Below are 20,214 nucleotides of genomic sequence, written 5' to 3'. Positions count from 1 at the left end.
GTTTCTCTTTTTTCTGCATATTTGTCCATTTTAACGTCTGATTTTAATGTTTTAGGACATAAAATAATCTATGAACCAAAAACCATATTGTTTCATTCAAGTTGTTTCATCAGTTCACACGAGTTTCTCAGTTTCTAACAGAGCTGCAGCTTGTTTGAGGCTCTTACACTCAATGTTGTGGCAGTGAAGTGAAGCAGGATGGGTCGTCCCCTCGTCCTCAAAGAGTCCGACCATCTCGAAACTCAGAGAAAAATGTCCATGAGAAGCAGCAGAGACAAATCTCAGTTCTGTCACTGAGACGCTGCAGCTGTTAGAAATTCTCCGTCTGTGATTCAAACACATGATCTTACAAAACTGACGACAAGATGCTTTTAACTGAGCGGATCATTCATTCTGTCCAGAGGTTTTCATGAAGGATGTAAAATTGTTGACCAGACTGTGTGTGTGTGTGTGTGTGTGTGTGTGTGTGTGTGTGTGTGTGTGTGTGTGAGGGGGGGGGGTCGGTCAGAAATCACCAGTGAAGGAACAATGGCTTCTATTGTCAGGCCCTCGGTGCCTTTCACAACAAGCCTCCATCCCTCAATGAGTGTGTGTCTGTGTGAGTGTAGCCTCCACGCCGCTGACTCACAGAAATCCCGTCGACGCTGAGCACACGAGCTGCTTTTGATAACTCGTGTCTCGTTTGTGCTCTGGATGCGTTTTTTTTGGACAAACAACTTACCGTCTCCTGGGCGGGTGAGTTTTTTTGTCTCTTTGTCGAGAGACGCCTCGAGCTCATTTGAAGTCAGCCCGGCTCCCCCCCCCCCCCGTGTGTGTTTCTGCAGTTTGACATGTTTAATGAGGCACGTTAGTCAAGTGTGTTTGTATTTTCATCCTCATATTCTGCTTTTCAAAGCTCGTCAGCCTTTTTCCTGGATGATGCAGACGGTGTGATGACATGTCTGAATTTACTCGTCACTGATAATTAAGATGTTGTTCTGTTTCTCGTCTTAGAATGAAAGTAGTTGTGTTGAAATCGTGCTTGTAGCTGATCTGCACTTGACTCGCAGCATCTCTGCATCTGTTGCTCAGAACGTTTCCGTTAAAATCGAATATTTATGTGTTAAATTGTTTGTTTGCTGCAGATTCATTGTGTTTCTGTTAAAAACCTTCAGAGGTGTGTGTGTGTGTGTGTGTGTGTGTGTGTGTTTGGTGGACCACACACTGGGAACGATTCAGCCCTCAGGCTCTCAGGTGAAGTTACGATGACTTCTTAAGGAGTGTGTTGTGTTGTGTTGTGTTGTGTGTGTGTGTGTATAAGTGTGTGTGCCAATGCACAATTTATACTTATTAGTGTCAGATATTCGAACAAGATGCACCAACCAGAAAACCACAACATCCTGTTCCTCCTGTGCACTCGACCTCCAGCCTCACACGTACACACACACACACACACACACCTCACTGTGTGTGTGTGTGTGTGTGTGTGTGTGTGTGTGTACGTACGTGCAGCAGGTTAAATAAAAATCCACCTGACGTCTGCTCCGATCAAACGTCTCGTTGTGAATGTGAACGCTTGTGTCAGTTGTCTCAGTCGAACAGTCTCTGCTCTGACTGCCGCGTCGTTCAGACGGTGTTTGTTAAAAACACCCACATCTGTCGGGACTGAGCTCGTACAAGTCGCTGCAGTTTATTAGTCAGCTGGGACTTTTACAAACGGAGCTCTTGTGTGTGTCCACAGTTCCTTTTTGTTCACAGTTCACTGATCGAGAAAAAAGAATGAAACAGGAAAGAGGAGGGAGTGAGGCTCAAACAAACGAATAACTCAGACTGTGAGGACGAGTGCAGAGTACACAAGACTTTAGTTTTCAGTAATGTATGTCTCCATCAGATGATGTTTGCATTCACACAGAGAGGATTCTGGTTAATAGAGTTTACAGGAAACGAGGTCCTTTTGAAAAACTTTGCTTCTGTTCTCATTAGATTTCAACATCTTCTTTCTTCCGCTCATGAACGTTTCTGTTTCATCGCTCCCTCTCCTCTCGTGACCTGATGTTACAAACATGGAGACGAGGTGGTTCAGAGGAAACATCCACATCCTGTTTGTTTAGATGAACGTGTTATTACACAACATCCGACATTAACTCACACACACAATGAGAATCAGTGTTAGAGACAGAGGCTGAAGAGAGGCGCTGCAGCGATGGACAGTGTGAGGGACGTGATTCTGATCATTAGAGCATGAAAACATTTTAGTGTTTAAAATCTCAACCTGAAGATGAGCAGGTTCTGTTTCCGTTAACAAACACTGAGACAGAAACAACACAGTGACGTTCACACAGTCTGAGTCCATCAGAACTCCACAGTGCCCCCCCCCCCCCCCACCTCTGTGATGTATGTCTCCATCAGATGATGTTTGCATTCACCCAGGGAGGATTCTGGTTAACAGGGTTTACAGGAAACAAGGTCCTTTTAAAAAAACTACGCTTCTGTTCTCATTAGATTTCAACATCTTCTTTCTTCCGCTCATGAACGTTTCTGCTTCATCGCTCCCTCTCCTCTCGTGACCTGATGTTACAAACACCTGGACAAAGTTTTCACATTAAAATGGATTATTCATATTATTATTATTGGATTATTTTGTTTACGTTGTCAAACAGCGTCTTAGACTTGAATGAATCTCAACTCGTGGAATCGAAGCTGAGGACGTTTCCCTCGTTGACCTCTGTAGAAGCTCGTTTGTGTTGTTTTAACCTCCGGCTGTCTCTTCTTCCAGCTGTACGATAAAATCAACACCAGGTCGTCTCCGCAGATCAGGAACCCTGTGAGTGACGGTGTGCAGAGAGCCAAAGAGGTGAGCGCACCAATGACACACGTCTGTATCACGAGTCCGCTTCATCTCATCTATTGTGCAGATGACAGATTCACTCGTTTCTGGTTTTTCCTCTAAAATCTTTGAAGGAGACCTAATATACTTTCATCCTGTATTTTCTGCCTTTTACTTAATTCTAATCAAAGTTGGTTTCAGATTATAAAACGCAGTCAGAGGACGGAGGTGGACATGAGTATAATAGGTCTCCTTGTGTTTGTGGCTGTTTCGATCCTCTCGATCACTGAAGCTCTAACTCACCTCTGCTCGCCTCTTCTTTGAAAGAAGCTTTTCTCAGCGTGCGTTGAAACGCTCGTCATCATGGAGGCGGTGGAATCTGTGGCCTGAGATTTCTTCTGTTTGATTCAAAGTCTGTTTGTCGTGAGGATGAAACGGTCGTGGAGATTTTGTTCTCGCTCTCAACGTCGTCGGCCGTCAAAAGAAATGAACTCGGGCTACATCCGCTCTTCTACGTTTCAGGTTTGAAACACATTGTTGCTATGGTTACGCTTGGCATCCATACTGCTCTGGAGTTTCCGAGCACCTTAAAGCGTTCTGCCTCTGTTTCAGTTTGAAACCTCTGTCGTCTGGACGAGTGAGAACAGAGATGTGTGGAAAATGTGTCCACGTCCAGACGCCACGGTGTGATTGACAGAGAAGCGTGAACAAGGGAAACGTGGATCGGTGGCTCGCATGTGCACGTTTGGTGCTTTTGCTGAGGGAGCAATTAAAAAGTCTGAGGAGTGAGCGAGCGCCGGCGTCTTGAATCCCAGAACAGAGAAAGAGCCATTTAGAGGAGCTCTGTTTTAATGTGGCTGTGGTTCGTGTCAGAGAGACTTGGCTAATGAACGCAGCTCTGCTGCTGAGAGTCCGCCCACAGTCGGCTTCACATTTTCCTACTTAAACCGAGTCTCTGTGGATCAGGACGTGTGGACGGAGCCACACCAGATGCAGTTGTGTCTGTGAAGAGGACAGCAGCTCTCAATAGTTCCAGATATGTTTTGAATCTTCTGTCTTTTATTGTTTTTTTAAGCTTCTGCCTCCGACCACAGCAGAGCCTCGCTCGTTTAAATAAAACTCACAGACCGATTCTTACTCTGTCCTGTTTTCTCACAGGATTCATTTCATCTCATCAAGCTGTCAGCTCGAAAATCTAGAAACAAAGGAGGTTTTCTTTTCGCCCGTTCATTCGTCTGTTTGTGAACAGGAAAGTGTAAAAGCTACTAAATGAACTTTGATGAACTTGGTGGAATCGTTCATTTTGGTGTTGAACTGGACTTGCTCCCTATTTTCCCGGAGAATAGTTCATGGATCTTAATTGAAATCTCTGACATGTTAATGTTTTTTTGCAATTAGGTTCAGATCCAAATAAAAATCTAAATGTAGTGGATATTTTTAAAATATATTTTTATGCACAATGGCCTTTGACAGGACAGAATCTAATGTGAAGGGTCTGCTTGGACCTGGACCTGGACCTGGACCTGCGGTTGCTGGACGGTCAGACGCTGGCGGAGGTTTCAGCTCTGCACTGAGTGACATTTGAGTTTTTTCCGTGTTTCACCTTCAGCCTTCAGTTTAGCTGCGTTCAGACATGAACTCAGCTCCTCAGTATTTTCTCTGGACGACGTGCACGTGAAGACAGTTTGTGGTGAGAGCTGACGACGGTGTCAGGTGATGTAAATGTGATCACTTCCTGTCTCTGTCTGCTGCACCCATCACCTGAGGAACGAGGAGGATCTGATGTTGTAAACGAGTCTGTGATGAGATCTCGTCTCAGGACAGCTTCAGTTCAGTTTGACCTCACGTGAACTCGTCTTCTAGTCTCCTTCAGGGACGTCCTCCTCCGTCTCTGCTGATCGTTCTGAAAGTGAAAAGCTTGAAACTAACCACTCTCGTGGGACTCTAACTCACTTCTGACTTCACTAACACAAACTCAGCTCTTTGTTGGAACTAATCTTTCTCGGGAGTGACGTTGTTGCTTTGGCTGCAGACACTAATCTCACGCCTCTTCTTCCTGATGCTCAACCTGATCAAATCACCTGACATTGATTAAAGACCGGGGGCGGAGTCATCGCTGACCTTTAAACTTTGATCTCTGTGTGTGAGCTCTCGTGCAGAGGACAGTGAACAGCCTGTAACCGTCTCCCTGTGTCTTCCTCCACTAAAGAGTTCATCCCAAGACGAAGCAAGTGGAGCTTTGAAACATCTGGAATATGTAAGAGCTCATCACACGTTCACTCAACCAGAGAGTGGAGGCGTCAGCAACATCCACATCCTGTTTGTTTAGACGTGTTACTACACAACATCGGACATTAACTCACACACACAATAAGAATCTGTGTTAGAGACAGAGGCTGAAGAGAGGAGCTGCAGCGACGGACAGTGTGAGGGACGTGATTCTGATCATTAGAGCATGAAAACATTTTAGTGTTTAAAATCTCCACCTGAAGATGAGCAGGTTCTGTTTCCGTTAACAAACACTGAGACAGAAACAACACAGTGACGTTCACACACACACTGAGTCCATCATAACTCCACAGTGCCCCCCCCCTCACCTCTGCCACATTCACCAGTCAGGCGCAACATAACTGGAGCTGACATCAAACCACGTCACGTCCAAAGGGCAGGAGGAGGAGGAGGAGGAGGAGGAGGCGGCACGAAGTCTTGACTGGATTCCTTGGCCTCCTAAGATGGTGTCACATTGGCTGTGAAGATGTAGGAGGCGGTGTCAGGGAGAGTTTCAAGAGGGCAGGGAGGAGGTGGGGGGGTCTGTGAGGTTGCTGGGTCACTCTCGCTGCTCTGCCCGAGGAGCAGCAGGTGTCGTCTGATGCTGAGGCCGTGACTCCTGTCTTCATACGTGATCTTTAACGTGAACTCTAGCGACACTTGTTTCTCTCTCCACGTCCTCAGGTACTGGAAGAAATCTCCTGCTACTCAGAGAACCACGAAGCTAAAGAACTCAGACGGATACTGACGCAGCCGCACTTCATGGTGAGTCCAAAACACACACACACACACACACACACACACACCTCGGGCCGTCTCACCTCTCAGACGGCTGCAGGAGTATTTTGTCAAACAGGCGACACATAGAAGTGAGAAGTGAATCCTGTATCCTTGTTCAACGCCTCAGAACTCAACAGATCTCACCAGCGTTTTGTTTCCAGTCACTCAGCAGCTTTTTAAACCTCATCTTCCTGCTGTGTGACACCACAAAGATCTGGGGGGGACAGTCGGACGCTTTGTTTCCTCCATCACGGTGTCATTTACTAAAGTTTGCAGCTTCTTTCACTGAGGTCACGTTTCATCGTGTGTTGGTTTCGACATCGTGACGTTAAAACCCTCTGGACACGTTATAACCCCGGTGGTCGTGTGATCTGAGGATCTGAGCAGTCATGAGTTAATCCAGAGGAAGGTTCTGTGGTGCAGTCAGCAGCCGCCCTGCTAATCCCATCACATTAATGCATCTGAGTCCCGTCTCTGATCAATGGTCGGCTCGGTATCAGATCGACAGAGTGACGGGGGGGGCGGGGGCGGGGGGGGTGAAGAATTACAAAACATCAGCAGTAAGATGGATGCCGGGAGAGCGAGGAGGGAGGGGAGGGGGAGGCGGTGATGGAGGTCAGTGAGGCGTGTCTGATGCGACGTGCTGTGTCGGGTCAGAGCCCTGACGGAGCGAGGCAAGAAAAGAGGCGTGTTCCAAATTCCTGCAACTTCGACTAAGTTTCAGTGGATTTAAATCGTTTAAAGAAACTGTGTGTGTGTGTGTGTGTGTGTGTGAGACGATGACATGAACTTCGTGTGTATTCATGTCGCACTTTTCTAGTCTTTCACACACATTCATACATTTATGCAGGGGATTGATCCTCTGACCTTCTGGTTAGAGAACGACCCGCTCTACCTCCTGAGCCACAGCCGCCTGCGATCCAAATGTTCTGTCGAGATCTGAAACCAAAACAATGCACAATTCTTTCTCTTCCATCTTTAATATCTTTGCACAAAAAGTTCTTTCTTCACTCGTGTTTCATCTCATCACAAAGTTTTGTGGTTCTGTGGTTTTTGTGTAATCCTGCTGACAAACAAACAAATATGGTGAAAACATGAGCCCCGTGGTGGAGCAGGTACTCACTCACTCACTCACTCACTCACTCACTCACTCACTCACTCACTCACTCACTCAGTCACTCACTCACTCACTCACTCACTCACAGCACGGAAGGATTAGTTAACCCCTTCACCTTGTCCTCATTAGGACAGAGTCTAAAACACACACACACACACACACACAGCGGCAGAGACATGAAGGGGATGGCAGCTTCTCAAAGTCTCACGTCAACATCACACACAAAGACTGTGTGTGTGTGTGTGTGTGTGTGTGTGTGTGTGTGTGTGTTACTGAGGTCTGATTGCCGTCTTCTGAAGTTCACAGCGGTTTGTTAAAGTGCCACTCACAGACTCAGAGTGGAGTCGAGCACTGTGGGTGTGAGGCGGCTGCAGCGACACGAGACTCGGCGCTTTAACTCAAGCTGACAGAGGAACCTCGGACCAAAGACACCAGAGGGGACCTACAGTCAAACAGCTAACGCTCCCCTGCTCTGACTGTACGTCTTCTCCTTCTCTCTGCGTGACCTCAGGCGCTGCTGCAGGCCCACGACGTGGTGGCCCACGAGGTTTACAGTGACGAGGCTCTGAGGGTGACCCCGCCGCCCACCTCGCCCTACCTGAACGGAGAATCTCCAGAGAGCACCAACGGAGACATGGACCTGGAGAACGTCACAAGAGTCCGTCTGGTCCAGTTCCAGAAGAACACGGACGAGCCAATGGTTCGGTTTCACACGTTCACCGTCACACATTTGGACTGAGGCCACACCGGAGCTGTGTGTCGAGGTTCTGTCTCCTCCACTGATTCCACATGTTTGTGTTGATGTTTGCAGGGAATCACGCTGAAGATGAACGACTCCAACCACTGCATCGTCGCCAGGATAATGCACGGGGGGATGATCCACAGACAAGGTGCAGGTTCACAAACGTGATCTCAACTCCTTATTTTACTGAATGGACAGGAAGCTGTCGGAGGACAGGAATGTTTCAGATCTTCAGAATAAAAACACCTGTCGTCCATCTCAACAAGGACACAACAGAGTGAACAGAGGTTCAGCAGCTGGTTTGTTTCTGAATGAAATTAAAAACGTCCTGTTTGTTTTCAGGAACTCTGCACATAGGAGACGAGATCAGGGAGATCAACAGCATCAGTGTGGCCAATCAGACGGTGGAGCAGCTGCAGAGGATGCTGGTGCGTGTGAACAACTTCAGATCATCGCAGATTCACGTCACAGGTTTATGTATTCAGTGTTTCTGCTCGTGTGTGTTCACAGAGGGAGATGAGAGGCAGCATCACCTTTAAAATCGTGCCAAGTTACCGGACGCAGGGATCCTCGTGTGAGGTAACGCCTCCTCTTCCCCCTCCTCCTCTTCCTCCTCTTCCTCTTCCTCCTCCTCCTCACTGCTGACTGTGACTCCTGACCTGGTTACTAACTGCCTGCCTGGTTACTGAGCCTGTGTGTGTGTGTGTGTGTGTGAATTTTGCTGTGTATTGCTGAGGCTGGGTCAAATAATCAGCACACCAATTTCACAACCAAGATACCGGAACCCCCGACCACCCCCCCTCTGGTCCAGGACAAGCCACACCTCTCTGTGTGATCCCGTCCGTCTCCTTCCACACACACACACACACACACACACACACACACACAGAGCAACATTTGTGTGAACGGAGATGAGTCTTAATGTGAAGTGAAAACTTTCAGTCTAATTTTAGCTTTTTTAATTAAAAACTGAAAAGCAGAGTGACGTGTGTGGCAGGTGGTTTTCAAAATAAAAGCTCCGTGGTGTCACTTTTAAATGAGCTGCAGTTCAGATTTACACAAATCACATCACAAACATATAAATTCACTGTCAGCTGATCAGTTATTAGTTCATTGGTTGTTTATTATTATTATTATAATTATTGTTTAGACCCCCCCCCCCCCCCCCGAAGCTTCATGATGTTTTGATCCGCAATGAAAATTAAATTTCAGTTTTTATTAAACTGACGTCCCAGAAAACAGGCGGCTCCTGGTGATGGTGTGTGTGTTCAGCTCTCCTCTTCTGTGTGTGTGTCTGTGTGTGTGTCTGTCTGTCTGTCTGTCTGTGTGTGTGTGCGTGTGCGTGTGTGTGTGTTGCTGACCTGTGTGTCTTATTTCAGAAAGACTCCCCCACCACCTCCAGGCAGTCCCCTGCCAATGGCCACTCCAGCGTTAACAGTTCTATCTTGGTAAGGACTCCGTCCCCAAAACAAACAGACAGACACACAACATCTCTGTCTGTCCCCTCTGGTGCGTCTCATGTGTGTCGTGGTTCTTCTTCATGTCCGTGTTCTTCCCGTTTATCACAGTTTGTTTCCGTCGTGACGTCAGTGTTCGTCCCAGTAGAGTCGTACTGGGCTTCAGATCTCGGAGTTGATCCCATGTGTTTCTCCCCGTTCATCTGTTTGAGCCCAAAGCCCCGTGTCCGATATCTCAGTTTAAATTGGTGTGCCTCAGGCTGCTGCGTGCCGTGCTTCAGCGCTGACGCAACGCGCTCGGCCTCCTGCGGTCACGCTGGTGCGGGTGGAACTCGCTCTCTGCTTCACACTAAACCTGTCGGAGTTCTTTCTGGAGTCGCTCTGTGTCTCTGCCGAGCCTCCGGACGGACGGACGGACGCTGTGGTCGTCCTGATGCTGCTTTGCTTGCTCTGCGCTCGCTTGGTTGCTCCACAGCTGGATCTGCTGTTACAGATGATGACCTCACTCCTCTCCTTTTCCTCTCTGTCTTTTTTTAAGAAGAGTAGTTAGATGGCAGATGCTCGTCTGGTTTACGTCTGAACGCTGCTTTTGTTTGACGTCAGTGTTTTTATTGTGTTTAACCTTTCCTCTCTGTCATCAATGGTTTTGTCCTCAGGACCTGCCGTCCACCATCCAGCCCAAAGGTCGACAGGTGAATAAGTCCCGCACTCACTCAACAGCTCCCTCTACTGTACAACGCTTCCCCTTTACACACCAGTGTGTCTATTTCTTTACAAACTTTTTTCTGCTTCACTAAACTTCTCAGGATCATTTAAATCATATTAATGTGTGTTGGAGGACAACACTCTGCAGCTGTGATTGAATCAGACTGGAAATGTTTTGTGAAATAGTTTTTTATTGATTTGAAGAACTTCATGTTTCAAGTGGTGAAAGAAACCAGAGATCCAGACTCACACGTCTCACTGATCCTGCTGTTCTCTAATCTTCACACACTGTGGTGTTTCTGGTGTTTCTTCACACGCTCCAATGTTTTCCTGAGCTCAGTGACAGGAAATTAATTTTCAGATTGAAAAATGTGACCTGATCCAGAGGAAACCCCCTCTGAGACCCGTCAGGGGATTCATTTCATTACAGCAAATCGAGTAACGTCTCATTTCCCTTAAAGAGTGCCCCTGGTGTTCAGTTTGTTTACTGCACATTTAGCTGTAGAGGTACAAACCTACGATCACTCTTTTCTTAATGATCGAGTGTGATGAGTCCGATGTGACAGTGTAGAGCTTCCCCACCTTCATTCAAACTACGTGTGGTAATAATGGCACAGGCATTGTCGACCCTGCAGAGTCTAGAGATCCTAACCACTGATCACCTCATGGTGACGTCTACCTCGACACGGCCCGTCCTCTCCTCCACACGTCACCTGACTCAGATCATTTCCCCGACGTTACAGACGGAGAATCAGACTGGAGATAAACCTCAGTTCACCACGATCAGACTTAACATCCGTCCTAAATGATCAGATCACAACTAGTGAGTTCAGGTCCGAACGCACCCGAAAATAAGAACATATTCAGAGGTGACCTCACTCTTTTCACTGTGAGAAGGCAAATGTGTCCGGGACCTCAGATGAAGGAGTCAGCTGACACCTCTTAAACACGAGCAGTGAACCCTCGTCAGTCAGAGGGACGTTGTGATTACAGATACTACCAGCAGGAGGCAGCAGCACCACATCAGACTATCATGTTCCGCAGTTCTACCTGTAAATTGTCTCTTTATGTTGAAGGAAGTACAATTTCAAAATAAGAGTGAGAAGTTCCACCCCCACTCCCCCCCCCCTGCTGTTGAATGTCCCTTTTTACTGCATGACCATGTGTGATGCTTTTACGTCCTAGATTGTGTCCAGACCTCCAATCAAGGACAAAATGTCTGTGAAGGTAAGAGCCCACTTCCCCCACCCCACCCCCCCTCTAAAGAAATACGGACGTCTCCAGTTTAGTCTCGAACTCGTCGACCGGCTGATGAACAAACAGCTGAGAGTTAAAAACAGTCGACTGTTGTTTTGAACCACGTCAACGATGTCTGTGCCGTTAATTACCGGTGTGTGGTGAGAGGCTCATTAACGACCAGCAGCGTCTGGGTTCATGTCCCCAGAGGAAGCTCTTCCTTGGAAACCAGCCAAAACACCCCCCTGTGGACCCCCCCCCCCCCATGAGAGTCCTCTGCTCCATCCTCATGACGTTAGAAAGGAAAAGTCCGTCATGTTTCTCTCTTCCTGTCTGTCACATTTCTCCCTTTTCTTCTTCTTCTCCTTCTTCTTCTTCTTCATCAGTGTCTGTTTTTGAACCGCCCCCCTGTGACTCCAACGCCTGAAATGTTTGTTCTCTCCACCACAGATCTACGTGAGGGCCCAGTTTGAGTACGACCCCTCCAAAGACGAACTCATCCCCTGCAAGGAGGCCGGCATTCGCTTCCAGGTGGGCGACATTATCCAGATCATCTCCAAGGACGACCACAACTGGTGGCAGGGCAAACTGGAGAACATGAAAAACAGCACGGCCGGCCTCATCCCGTCACCAGAGCTGCAGGAGTGGTGAGAAAACACACACTCACATGCAGAGGACGACAACACACGACAAAGTTGCTCCTCCTCAACTGTTTCCCTCCAGATAATTCAACACTGTAGATTTAGAGCCTTTCACCGACTGTGTGTGTGTGTGTGTGTGTGTGTGTGTGTGTGTGTGTGTGTGTGTGTTTCAGGCGAGTGGCGTGCATCGCCATGGAGAAGACCAAGCAGGAGCAGCAGGCCAGTTGTACCTGGTTTGGCAAAAAGAAGAAACAGTACAAAGACAAGTATTTGGCAAAGCACAACGCAGGTACACACACACACACACACACAGACAGACACACACACACACACAGCATGTACACAACACTGCATCTGACCATCATTCCTCGAGTGCATGTACAGTATGTTAACATAATGTTTATGTGAGTGTGAGAGCTTGTGAGTAGACGTGTCTGTCTGTCTGTCTGTCTGTCTGTCTCTCTCTCTCTGTGTCTGTCTCTCTATCTGTCTCTCTCTCTCTGTGTCTCTCTCTGTCTCTCTATCTCTCTGTCTGTCTGTGTCTCTCTCTCTGTCTCTCTCTCTCTATCTGTCTCTCGCTCTGTCTCTCTGTCTGTGTCTGTGTCTCTCTCTGTGTCTCTGTCTGTCTGTGTGACTTGTATGTAACAGGATCTTGTAGCGTTCGTCTCCAGTGACAGGAAAAGTTGCCAGTGCAGCAGAAATCTTAAACGAGCCCAGGAGCTAAATGTTGGACAAATGTGAATCAGCTCGTTGATGCAGACGCCAAGTTTGAGGCAGAAGAACTTTATGTTTTTAGACCAGTTGGAAATAACATCCTGACATTTGTGTGTGTGTGTGTGTGTGTGTGTGTGTGTGTGTGTGTGTGTGTGTGTGTGTGTGTGTCCACTACTCAGATGTCACTGCCATGTGTTGGGCCGTGTGACGGGTGTTGTGGTCTGAAATGTCTTCACGTGTGTTTGTGTGCCTTGACTACGGAGTTAACACGGGGGGTGTTAGGGGAGGGGCGTTAGGTCTGGGGGAGGGGGCAGTTTGCTGCTGAGAGGGGGAGGTGCCACGAGGTGAAGGTGCAGCCATGACCTCTGGACTGAGGGGGGTTGAGTCCAGGGTGGAGATGAACGTTCTGCTGCAGGTTTCAGGTTCTGTGGAGCTTCAGGTTCTGTGGAGCTTCAGGTTCTCAGTGAGCAGCAGCTGTGGTCTTCATCAGCAGAGTGGGGGGGCAGTTTATAAAGTGGACAACTCTAGAACCCGTCCCCAACACACTGTTCAGACGAGGGAGGAGTTTACTGAGTTTACTGCACATCTCTGCAGAAGAGGAGAATAAAGGACACGTGTGTTAACGTGCACTAGCTGTGTGTCTCTCTAGTGTGTGTGTGTGTGTGTGTGTGTGCACATCTGAATTATTGAAAGAAAGCCCCTTCATAGCATGCAACATATATAAGAGCATGAATGTCATGAATGATAAAATGATGCTGTGTCTCATTAAAACTGACGACTGTTGAATTCAGTGAATTGAGATACAGATGTTTCCTGGGAATTTAAAACACTGATTCAAACATTTGTCATAATTCTCTAAAAGAATAAAGAGTTAAAAAGGTTCAAGTTTTATCTTGAAGCTGAAACATGTTTTGAAAATGTTTCATCTTGTGTCATGTTGACTTTGTTATTTTCTTCTGTGTGAAGACAGATGATAAAAACAGGAATCTGCTGTTTAAAGTGAAATATTCACAGGAAACGTTCGTTATCAAATCCTGAAATCTGCGGCTCGACGTCGTCACTCGTCGTCTCTGACAACAACAGTGGGTTGTGTCTCCGCTGCACAGCTGTCCAGCTGTTGTATCTTGTTGTGTGTGTTTTGTAATTCTGCTGTTGTAACCGACCCCTCCTCTTCATCTCTCTCGCTTTCTTCTACTGAACGACTTCTCTGCATGTAAGTAACAACCAGTGACAGACAAACACTTTGCTCTTCTTCTTCTTCTTCTTCTCTGTCACTGCTCAGGTTTCACTTTTGTTTCTGTTGATATTAAAACAACAGAAGTTCGAGACAAAACTGAAACGGTGGAGCTCAGTTTGTTGTGACGTTCATCTCAACCCAGCTTCTTATAGAACATTTACACCTGGTGTTAAACTGTAAAGAACTTCATGTTGAACCGATGACGTCAGAGTCTGTACTGTGGTAACGACACAAACATCTTTACAAACATTTATTTAACCTCTGATTATCTAGTTTGGTTCCTGTCCCGTCTGCTAACATGGAGGAGGTTCATGACCTTGTTTGTGACACATGTTGACACCAGGTGTAAATGTGATCAGGTTCAGATCTAGATTTCAGACCAGTTTTAATTCCAGGTGTAAAACAGTAAAATAAACGGTTGGTTCACCATCAGTGTGAACAGCTGCTGCTCTGCAGAGCCCAGGGACTTGTGGGTATTGTATTTCACTCGTCAGCGCCCTGAGACGGAGGCTCGTGTTGCAGAGTTCTGCTCGAACACGTGATTCACTCTGCAGCTCAAACTGAGCGTCACAGCATCGTTCAGATGTTTCATAGAAAATAAACCGCTGACGTTAAAGTGCACGTTTGGTTCAGATGAACAAAAGATCTTTGCACGGCTGCATAAAAAAGATTTATTAACTTATTCAAATAAATGTTTCGATCACATCCTCAGGAAACGTCTGAATGAAAAGTAGAATGAAAACATCTGTGTGTTCTGACCGTGTCTCTGAGTCTCATCCAGTCGTTCCAGATGTGATTGGTTCTTCACTCGTCTCCTCTCGCTCTCACTCTCTCTCTCTCTCTCTCACCTCCAGTGTTCGATCAACTAGATCTGGTCACGTATGAGGAGGTGGTGAAGCTTCCTGCCTTCAAGAGGAAAACCCTCGTTTTGTTAGGTGAGTTCATTATCAGTTATTTGAATCATTCATAGATTTATAAGATGACGTGTCTGAGGCTGTACAAGAGACACTTATATGGAGGAGGACAAAGAGGAGACAGAAAGAACAAAAGTTTAGATGAGACTCAACCGACAGAGAGAGGGCTCAGAACTCTTGTTGAACGTGTTCGATTCCTCCGGTCACTTCGATTCTGTCAGTTTACAATGATCAGAGGATAAATGTTCAGTCAGAGACTCATTAGGATCGAAAGTGGAAACATCACAACTCGTCCATCTTGTCCCCTGACGTCACTGTGTCTCCATCAGGGGCTCATGGCGTCGGCAGGAGACACATCAAGAACACGCTCATCACCAAACACCCCGACAGATTCGCTTACCCCATCCCACGTGAGTCAAAGTCCCTGAAGCATCATGGCCGCTGTGCACGACAGGAAGTGTAACCTCTCGCTTCCTGTGTCCGTCCCACAGACACGACCAGACCTCCGAAGAAGGACGAGGAGAACGGGAAGAACTACTACTTTGTTTCCCACGATCAGATGATGCAGGACATCAGCAACAACGAGTACCTGGAGTACGGCAGCCACGAGGACGCCATGTACGGGACGCGGCTGGAGACCATACGGAAGATCCACCAACAGGGACACGTAGCCATACTGGACGTGGAACCTCAGGTGTGTGTGTGTGTGTGTGTGTGTGTGTGTGTGTGTGTGTGTGTGTGTGTGTGTGTGTGTGTGCGTGCGTGCGCCCATGCATGCGGTTATGTGTGGTTATGTGTGTGTGTGAGATGTGCTGAATCTAACACCTGATCTCCATCAGGCCCTGAAGGTCCTGCGAACAGCAGAGTTTGCTCCGTACGTCGTCTTCATTGCTGCACCAACAATTACACCAGGAATCAATGAGGTAACAACACACACACACACACACACACACACACACACACACACACACACACAGCACCAGATGAAGATTAATCCGCTGCTGAAAATAGTCCCAAAAAAAGTCACTGCTAAAGTTTGATCTTTTTTAGAAAATGATATTTATATTTATACTTTTTAAACACAAAGTGATTGTGAATCATTTTTAAAGGTTTATTTTTCAGGAGTGATTCCTGGAAAGAGGAAAAATAAAAAACAGCATTAGTTTTATCTTTTAAAAGAAAAGACAGAAAAACTAAACTCTGAACTAAATAGAACTAAATCTCTCTTCATATGATTCAGTAACTTCAGAATTAATGATCAGTGATTTTTTATCGACTGGTGGTTTAGTTTATACAGAAGCGTATTGCATTCACTTGAAAAAAAAATAATTTTTTCTATTTTTCCGACTAATTTTTTATTCAGATTTTCTGACAATTTATTTTTTCTTTTTCGGACACATTTTTTGTTTTGTTTTTCCGACTAATTACTTTTTTCAGTTTTTCTGACAAATTTTTTTTTTCTGATTTTCAGACAAAAAATTTTTTTCAGATTTTCTGACTAATTTATTTTTCTGATTTTTAGACAAAAATATTGTTTCTGATTTTCCGACTAATTTTTTTTCTGTTTTTCTGATAAAATCTTTTTTTCAGATTTTCCGGAAAAAAAAATACTGTTTTTCTGACTTATTAGTTTTTTCAGATTTTCAGACAAAAAAATTCAGAATTTCCGACAAATAATTTTTTTCTGTTTTTCAGACAAAAATTTTTTCTGATTTTCCCGACTAATTTTTTGTTTTGTTTTTCTGACTAATTAGTTTTTTCTGTTCATCTGACTAAATTTATTTTTCTGATTCTCAGACAAAAATATTGTTTCTGATTTTCGGACTAATTTTTTTTCTGTTTTCACGACTAATTTTTTTTTCAGAAAATCAGAAAAAAAAAAAATCTGATTTTCCGACTAATTAGTTTTTTCTGTTTTTCTGATAAAATCTTTTTTTCAGATTTTCCGACAAAAGTTTTTTTTTTTCAGATTTTCCGAAGAAAAAAAATTCTGTTTTTTTGACAATTTTTTTTTCTGATTTTCAGACAAAAAAAATATTTCAGATTTTCCGGCTAATTTTATTTTCTGATTTTCAGACAAAAAATTTTTTTCTGACTAAATTTTTTTTTCTGATTTTCAGACAAAAAAAAAATTTCAGATTTTCGGACTAATTTATTTTTCTGATTCTCAGACAAAAATATTGTTTCTGATTTTCCGACTAATTTTTTTTCTGTTTTTCCGACTAAATTTTTTTTTTCAGAAAATCAGAAAAAAAAAAATTCAGATTTTCCGACTAATTAGTTTTTTCTGTTTTTCTGATGAAATCTTTTTTTCAGATTTTCCGACTAATTTTTTTTTCTGTTTTTCTGACTTATTAGTTTTTTCAGATTTTCAGACAAAAAAATTCAGATTTTCCGACTAATTTTTTTTTCTGTTTTCGGACTGATTTTTTTTCTGAGTTTAAAGAGCATTTAAACAATAGACGCATTCATTCCTTCATTGAGAGCTCGATGTGAAACATGACCGGCTTGTTTAGTTTAATCAACTTTGACTCTGGTTTAAGACTCTGGGAGATCGTCCTGTCTTTAAGTCATGCCGATGTATTATTAGTTAGACACCTGAGGACTTTGTGGTTGTTCAGAAGGAAAGTTTCAGATCTGCTGACGTAGCAATGTTTCTCCAGGATCAGTTGGACAGATGCTCCGTGGTCATTTACCGTAATTGACCCGGTACGGTAGGTAGTTGAATGGGGCATGTATGTGTGGGGAGGAGTCACCATAGGTCCATGGGAGTCACTTGCAGGTTGGAGGTTCTCGCGATAATTCAGAAAATAAATTAGTCCGAAAAATAGAAAAAATTAATTAGTCAGAAAATCAGAAAAAAAATTAGTCGGAAAATCTGAAGAAAAAAAAATTTGTTGGAAAATCAGAAAAAAAAAAAAATTGTTGGAAAAACAGAAAAAAAAATTAGTCGGAAATTTAGTTGTTTTTTTTTTTCAAGTGAATGCAACACGCACAAAATATTGTTTGACAGAAAATGAATCTGTAGATTTTTTTCTGAGCAGCAAATAAAAAAACACATTTTAATAAAAAGTCTTTATAGAAAAGTTTTGTTAACTTGATCCTGTTTATTTATAAAAACTAAACTTGTCATTAATTCATTTCATATTTTTTTTTATTCATTCAGATTCTGTCTTGATTTAAAAACTCTCTCTCTCTCTGCTCGTCACTCTTCTTCTTCTTCTTCCTTTTCTTTGCACTCGTTTATTTTTTCTTGCTGCATGCGTTTGTTTCTTTGGCGCCCCCCCCCCCCCAGACACCTCGGTGGTGTCGAACGCTTCCTGTGAGTAAAACCTGACGGGACGGACGCTGTGTCGTGTTGCTTCATATTAGTCGTGTGTGATTCTGGAGTTTAGATTTTCCAGCTCACGTCCTCAATAGTGACGACCTCAACACACTGTCAGTCTCACACACACACACACACACACAGTCTCACACACACACACACACACACACACACACACACACAGTCTCACACACACACACACACACACACACACAAACAGGAAAAGGACCAAGACGTTTTAGCTTCTCTTCTGGGAGCCGTCACGTCGTCCATCTTTGTTTTCACCACGCTCACAGTTTGTCGAGGTCTTCAGAGTTTCTCTCGTTGTTCTTTGCTCGTGTTCTTCTCTCTCTTCATCATCGTGTGTTCCTCCTCCTCTTCCTCCTGCAGGACGAGTCTCTGCAGCGGCTGCAGAAAGAGTCTGAGATCCTGCAGAAGACGTACGCGCACTACTTCGATCAGACCATCATCAACAACGAGATCGATGAGACCATCAGGCACCTGGAGGACGCCATCGATGTGGTGTGCACCACCAGCCAGTGGGTTCCTGTGTCCTGGGTCTACTGAGCTCCTCCTCTTCCTCCTCCTTCATCTCCCTGCAGCAGCATCTCGGAAAATTTCCCATCATCCCCTCTTCCAGCTCAGAATAACGTCAGACTAATAATTGCAATGGAAACTTTTCTCCACACTGCACTTGATCAGAGAAACACCCTCAGCGTGATTGTGAAAGCGACCACAGCGTTCAACGGAAACCCTCTCAGGCGCCGCGCCAGAAACCTGCGGCCGCCAGCGCCCGGACTCTCGCCCTCACAGACGACCTCGTCATAGTGTTGTATAAAACCAGAGTAAAGTGAATATTGTCGTGTCTGTTCTAGCTAGGAGGCGACATTTCTGTAGATGTTTGTTTTAAAGAGACAGTACTGTGCCCCGTCATCAGCTCCGCCCCCCCGTCACATTGTCGCAAACCATCTGTGGAGCGACAGCGTCGGTTTCCTGTCAACAAAGATAAAGCACACAAACACACAGCAACGTCTCCTCATCCAACGTAGATCACGTCACTTTCCTTCATTCATTTGTACTCCTGTCTTTTCTTTTCTTAACCGTGACTCAGCTCTCGTGTGTATATTTATATATTTATATTTATATATATATATACACACACACACACACACACATATATTCACCTTTCTACCAGGTACTGTCTCTTCTAAATGAATCCATAAATGTTTTAGAGATTTGAATGAGGTTATCATGCATGTGGACATTTGCAAGCTTCCATGCTGTCAGTCAGTCAGTGTCCCCTCCCCCCCCCCGTGTCCCTCTGTGAACCTCAGAGAAACAAAAGACGAAAAACTGAAAACTTAAAGAAGAAAAGAAAAAACATTCCAGCGGTTTGAAGTCTGAACTCGGCCGAGAGAATCCAGACGGCGAGAAAACAGCGACGGAGCCGGACGTTGACACCTATGCACATCCCTGCATTTTGGGTGACATTTCTAAAAAAACAACAGATTTATTAAAATGAAAGTATCAAACATGTAGTGAGATGTGTTTGTAAAAAGAAAATCAAATAAAAGTTTCAATTTTTCTCTTTTTGACTCGTCACACACAAATGATTTTATAAAAGAATTTCATCTAAATCCTCATTTGTCTTTTCACTGGACTTTAATAATCGTAATATAAATATAATACAATTATATAAATATTATATATTTTCATAGATTTATATAGATATATATTTGTATATATATTATATGTTTTGGGAAATTTTACATATTTTTATACGTTTTAAATATTTTAATAGATATTATATATTTTTATAATTTTTTGTAAATATTATATATTTTTCTCTTAAAAGTTATGAATTAATTATCACTATTTTCTTTAAAAAACATTTGTCGGTTTCAGTTTCTCTTTGGGTCTTTCTCAGTCTCACATGATAATAAACTTAATAACTTCAGTCAAATATAAAAGATAAAAATATTAACAAACTACAAACTGATGCTAAAGAAAAACACTTGATATCTTTACGTTCATGTATTTTCACGACATCACGCTCGTGTTTCATATTTGAGGAGAACGTGCACTCGGCTGAGCTCTGCATTTTGTGATTTCAATCAAACCAAGTGCTGAGACTGAACTGCAGCCGGAACACCGTGTGACTGACGTAATCCTGCAGCATTAAAGTGAACAAACAGCGACTGAGGACAGATGTTTGGACTTTTATCAAATTCTCTTAAAAGGAAAATGGCGTCGTCTCTTCTACGAGTCGGGG

At 44.4% G+C, this 20,214-nt stretch overlaps 1 protein-coding gene across 27 annotated transcripts in view; it reads left to right on the top strand.

Moving 5' to 3' along the window:
• The window catches only part of caska (calcium/calmodulin-dependent serine protein kinase a), a 64,232-nt gene extending 44,695 nt beyond the window's left edge, over positions 1 to 19,537 (top strand). For 2 of the 27 annotated variants that reach the window (XM_069532751.1, XM_069532749.1), the window contains 18 exons: positions 2,756 to 2,833; positions 5,016 to 5,063; positions 5,759 to 5,839; positions 7,483 to 7,671; positions 7,783 to 7,861; positions 8,056 to 8,141; positions 8,224 to 8,292; positions 9,093 to 9,161; positions 9,827 to 9,862; positions 11,061 to 11,102; positions 11,562 to 11,758; positions 11,926 to 12,041; positions 14,558 to 14,638; positions 14,947 to 15,027; positions 15,109 to 15,311; positions 15,457 to 15,540; positions 17,913 to 17,939; positions 18,333 to 19,537. In XM_069532751.1, the coding sequence (XP_069388852.1) occupies positions 2,756 to 2,833; positions 5,016 to 5,063; positions 5,759 to 5,839; positions 7,483 to 7,671; positions 7,783 to 7,861; positions 8,056 to 8,141; positions 8,224 to 8,292; positions 9,093 to 9,161; positions 9,827 to 9,862; positions 11,061 to 11,102; positions 11,562 to 11,758; positions 11,926 to 12,041; positions 14,558 to 14,638; positions 14,947 to 15,027; positions 15,109 to 15,311; positions 15,457 to 15,540; positions 17,913 to 17,939; positions 18,333 to 18,509 (1,743 nt within the window). In that variant the 3' untranslated portion in view covers positions 18,510 to 19,537. The remainder of the gene's footprint in view (positions 1 to 2,755; positions 2,834 to 5,015; positions 5,064 to 5,758; positions 5,840 to 7,482; positions 7,672 to 7,782; positions 7,862 to 8,055; positions 8,142 to 8,223; positions 8,293 to 9,092; positions 9,162 to 9,826; positions 9,863 to 11,060; positions 11,103 to 11,561; positions 11,759 to 11,925; positions 12,042 to 14,557; positions 14,639 to 14,946; positions 15,028 to 15,108; positions 15,312 to 15,456; positions 15,541 to 17,912; positions 17,940 to 18,332) is intronic. The other 25 variants (XM_069532758.1, XM_069532756.1, XM_069532757.1 and 22 more) reach the window with 17 other exon arrangements.
• Positions 19,538 to 20,214: the final 677 nt, after the last annotated feature.

The sequence above is a fragment of the Paralichthys olivaceus genome, chromosome 10, assembly GCF_024713975.1.
Source record: "Paralichthys olivaceus isolate ysfri-2021 chromosome 10, ASM2471397v2, whole genome shotgun sequence".
NCBI classification, from domain to species: Eukaryota; Metazoa; Chordata; class Actinopteri; order Pleuronectiformes; family Paralichthyidae; genus Paralichthys; species Paralichthys olivaceus.
This window is presented reverse-complemented; position numbering and strand designations above follow the sequence as displayed.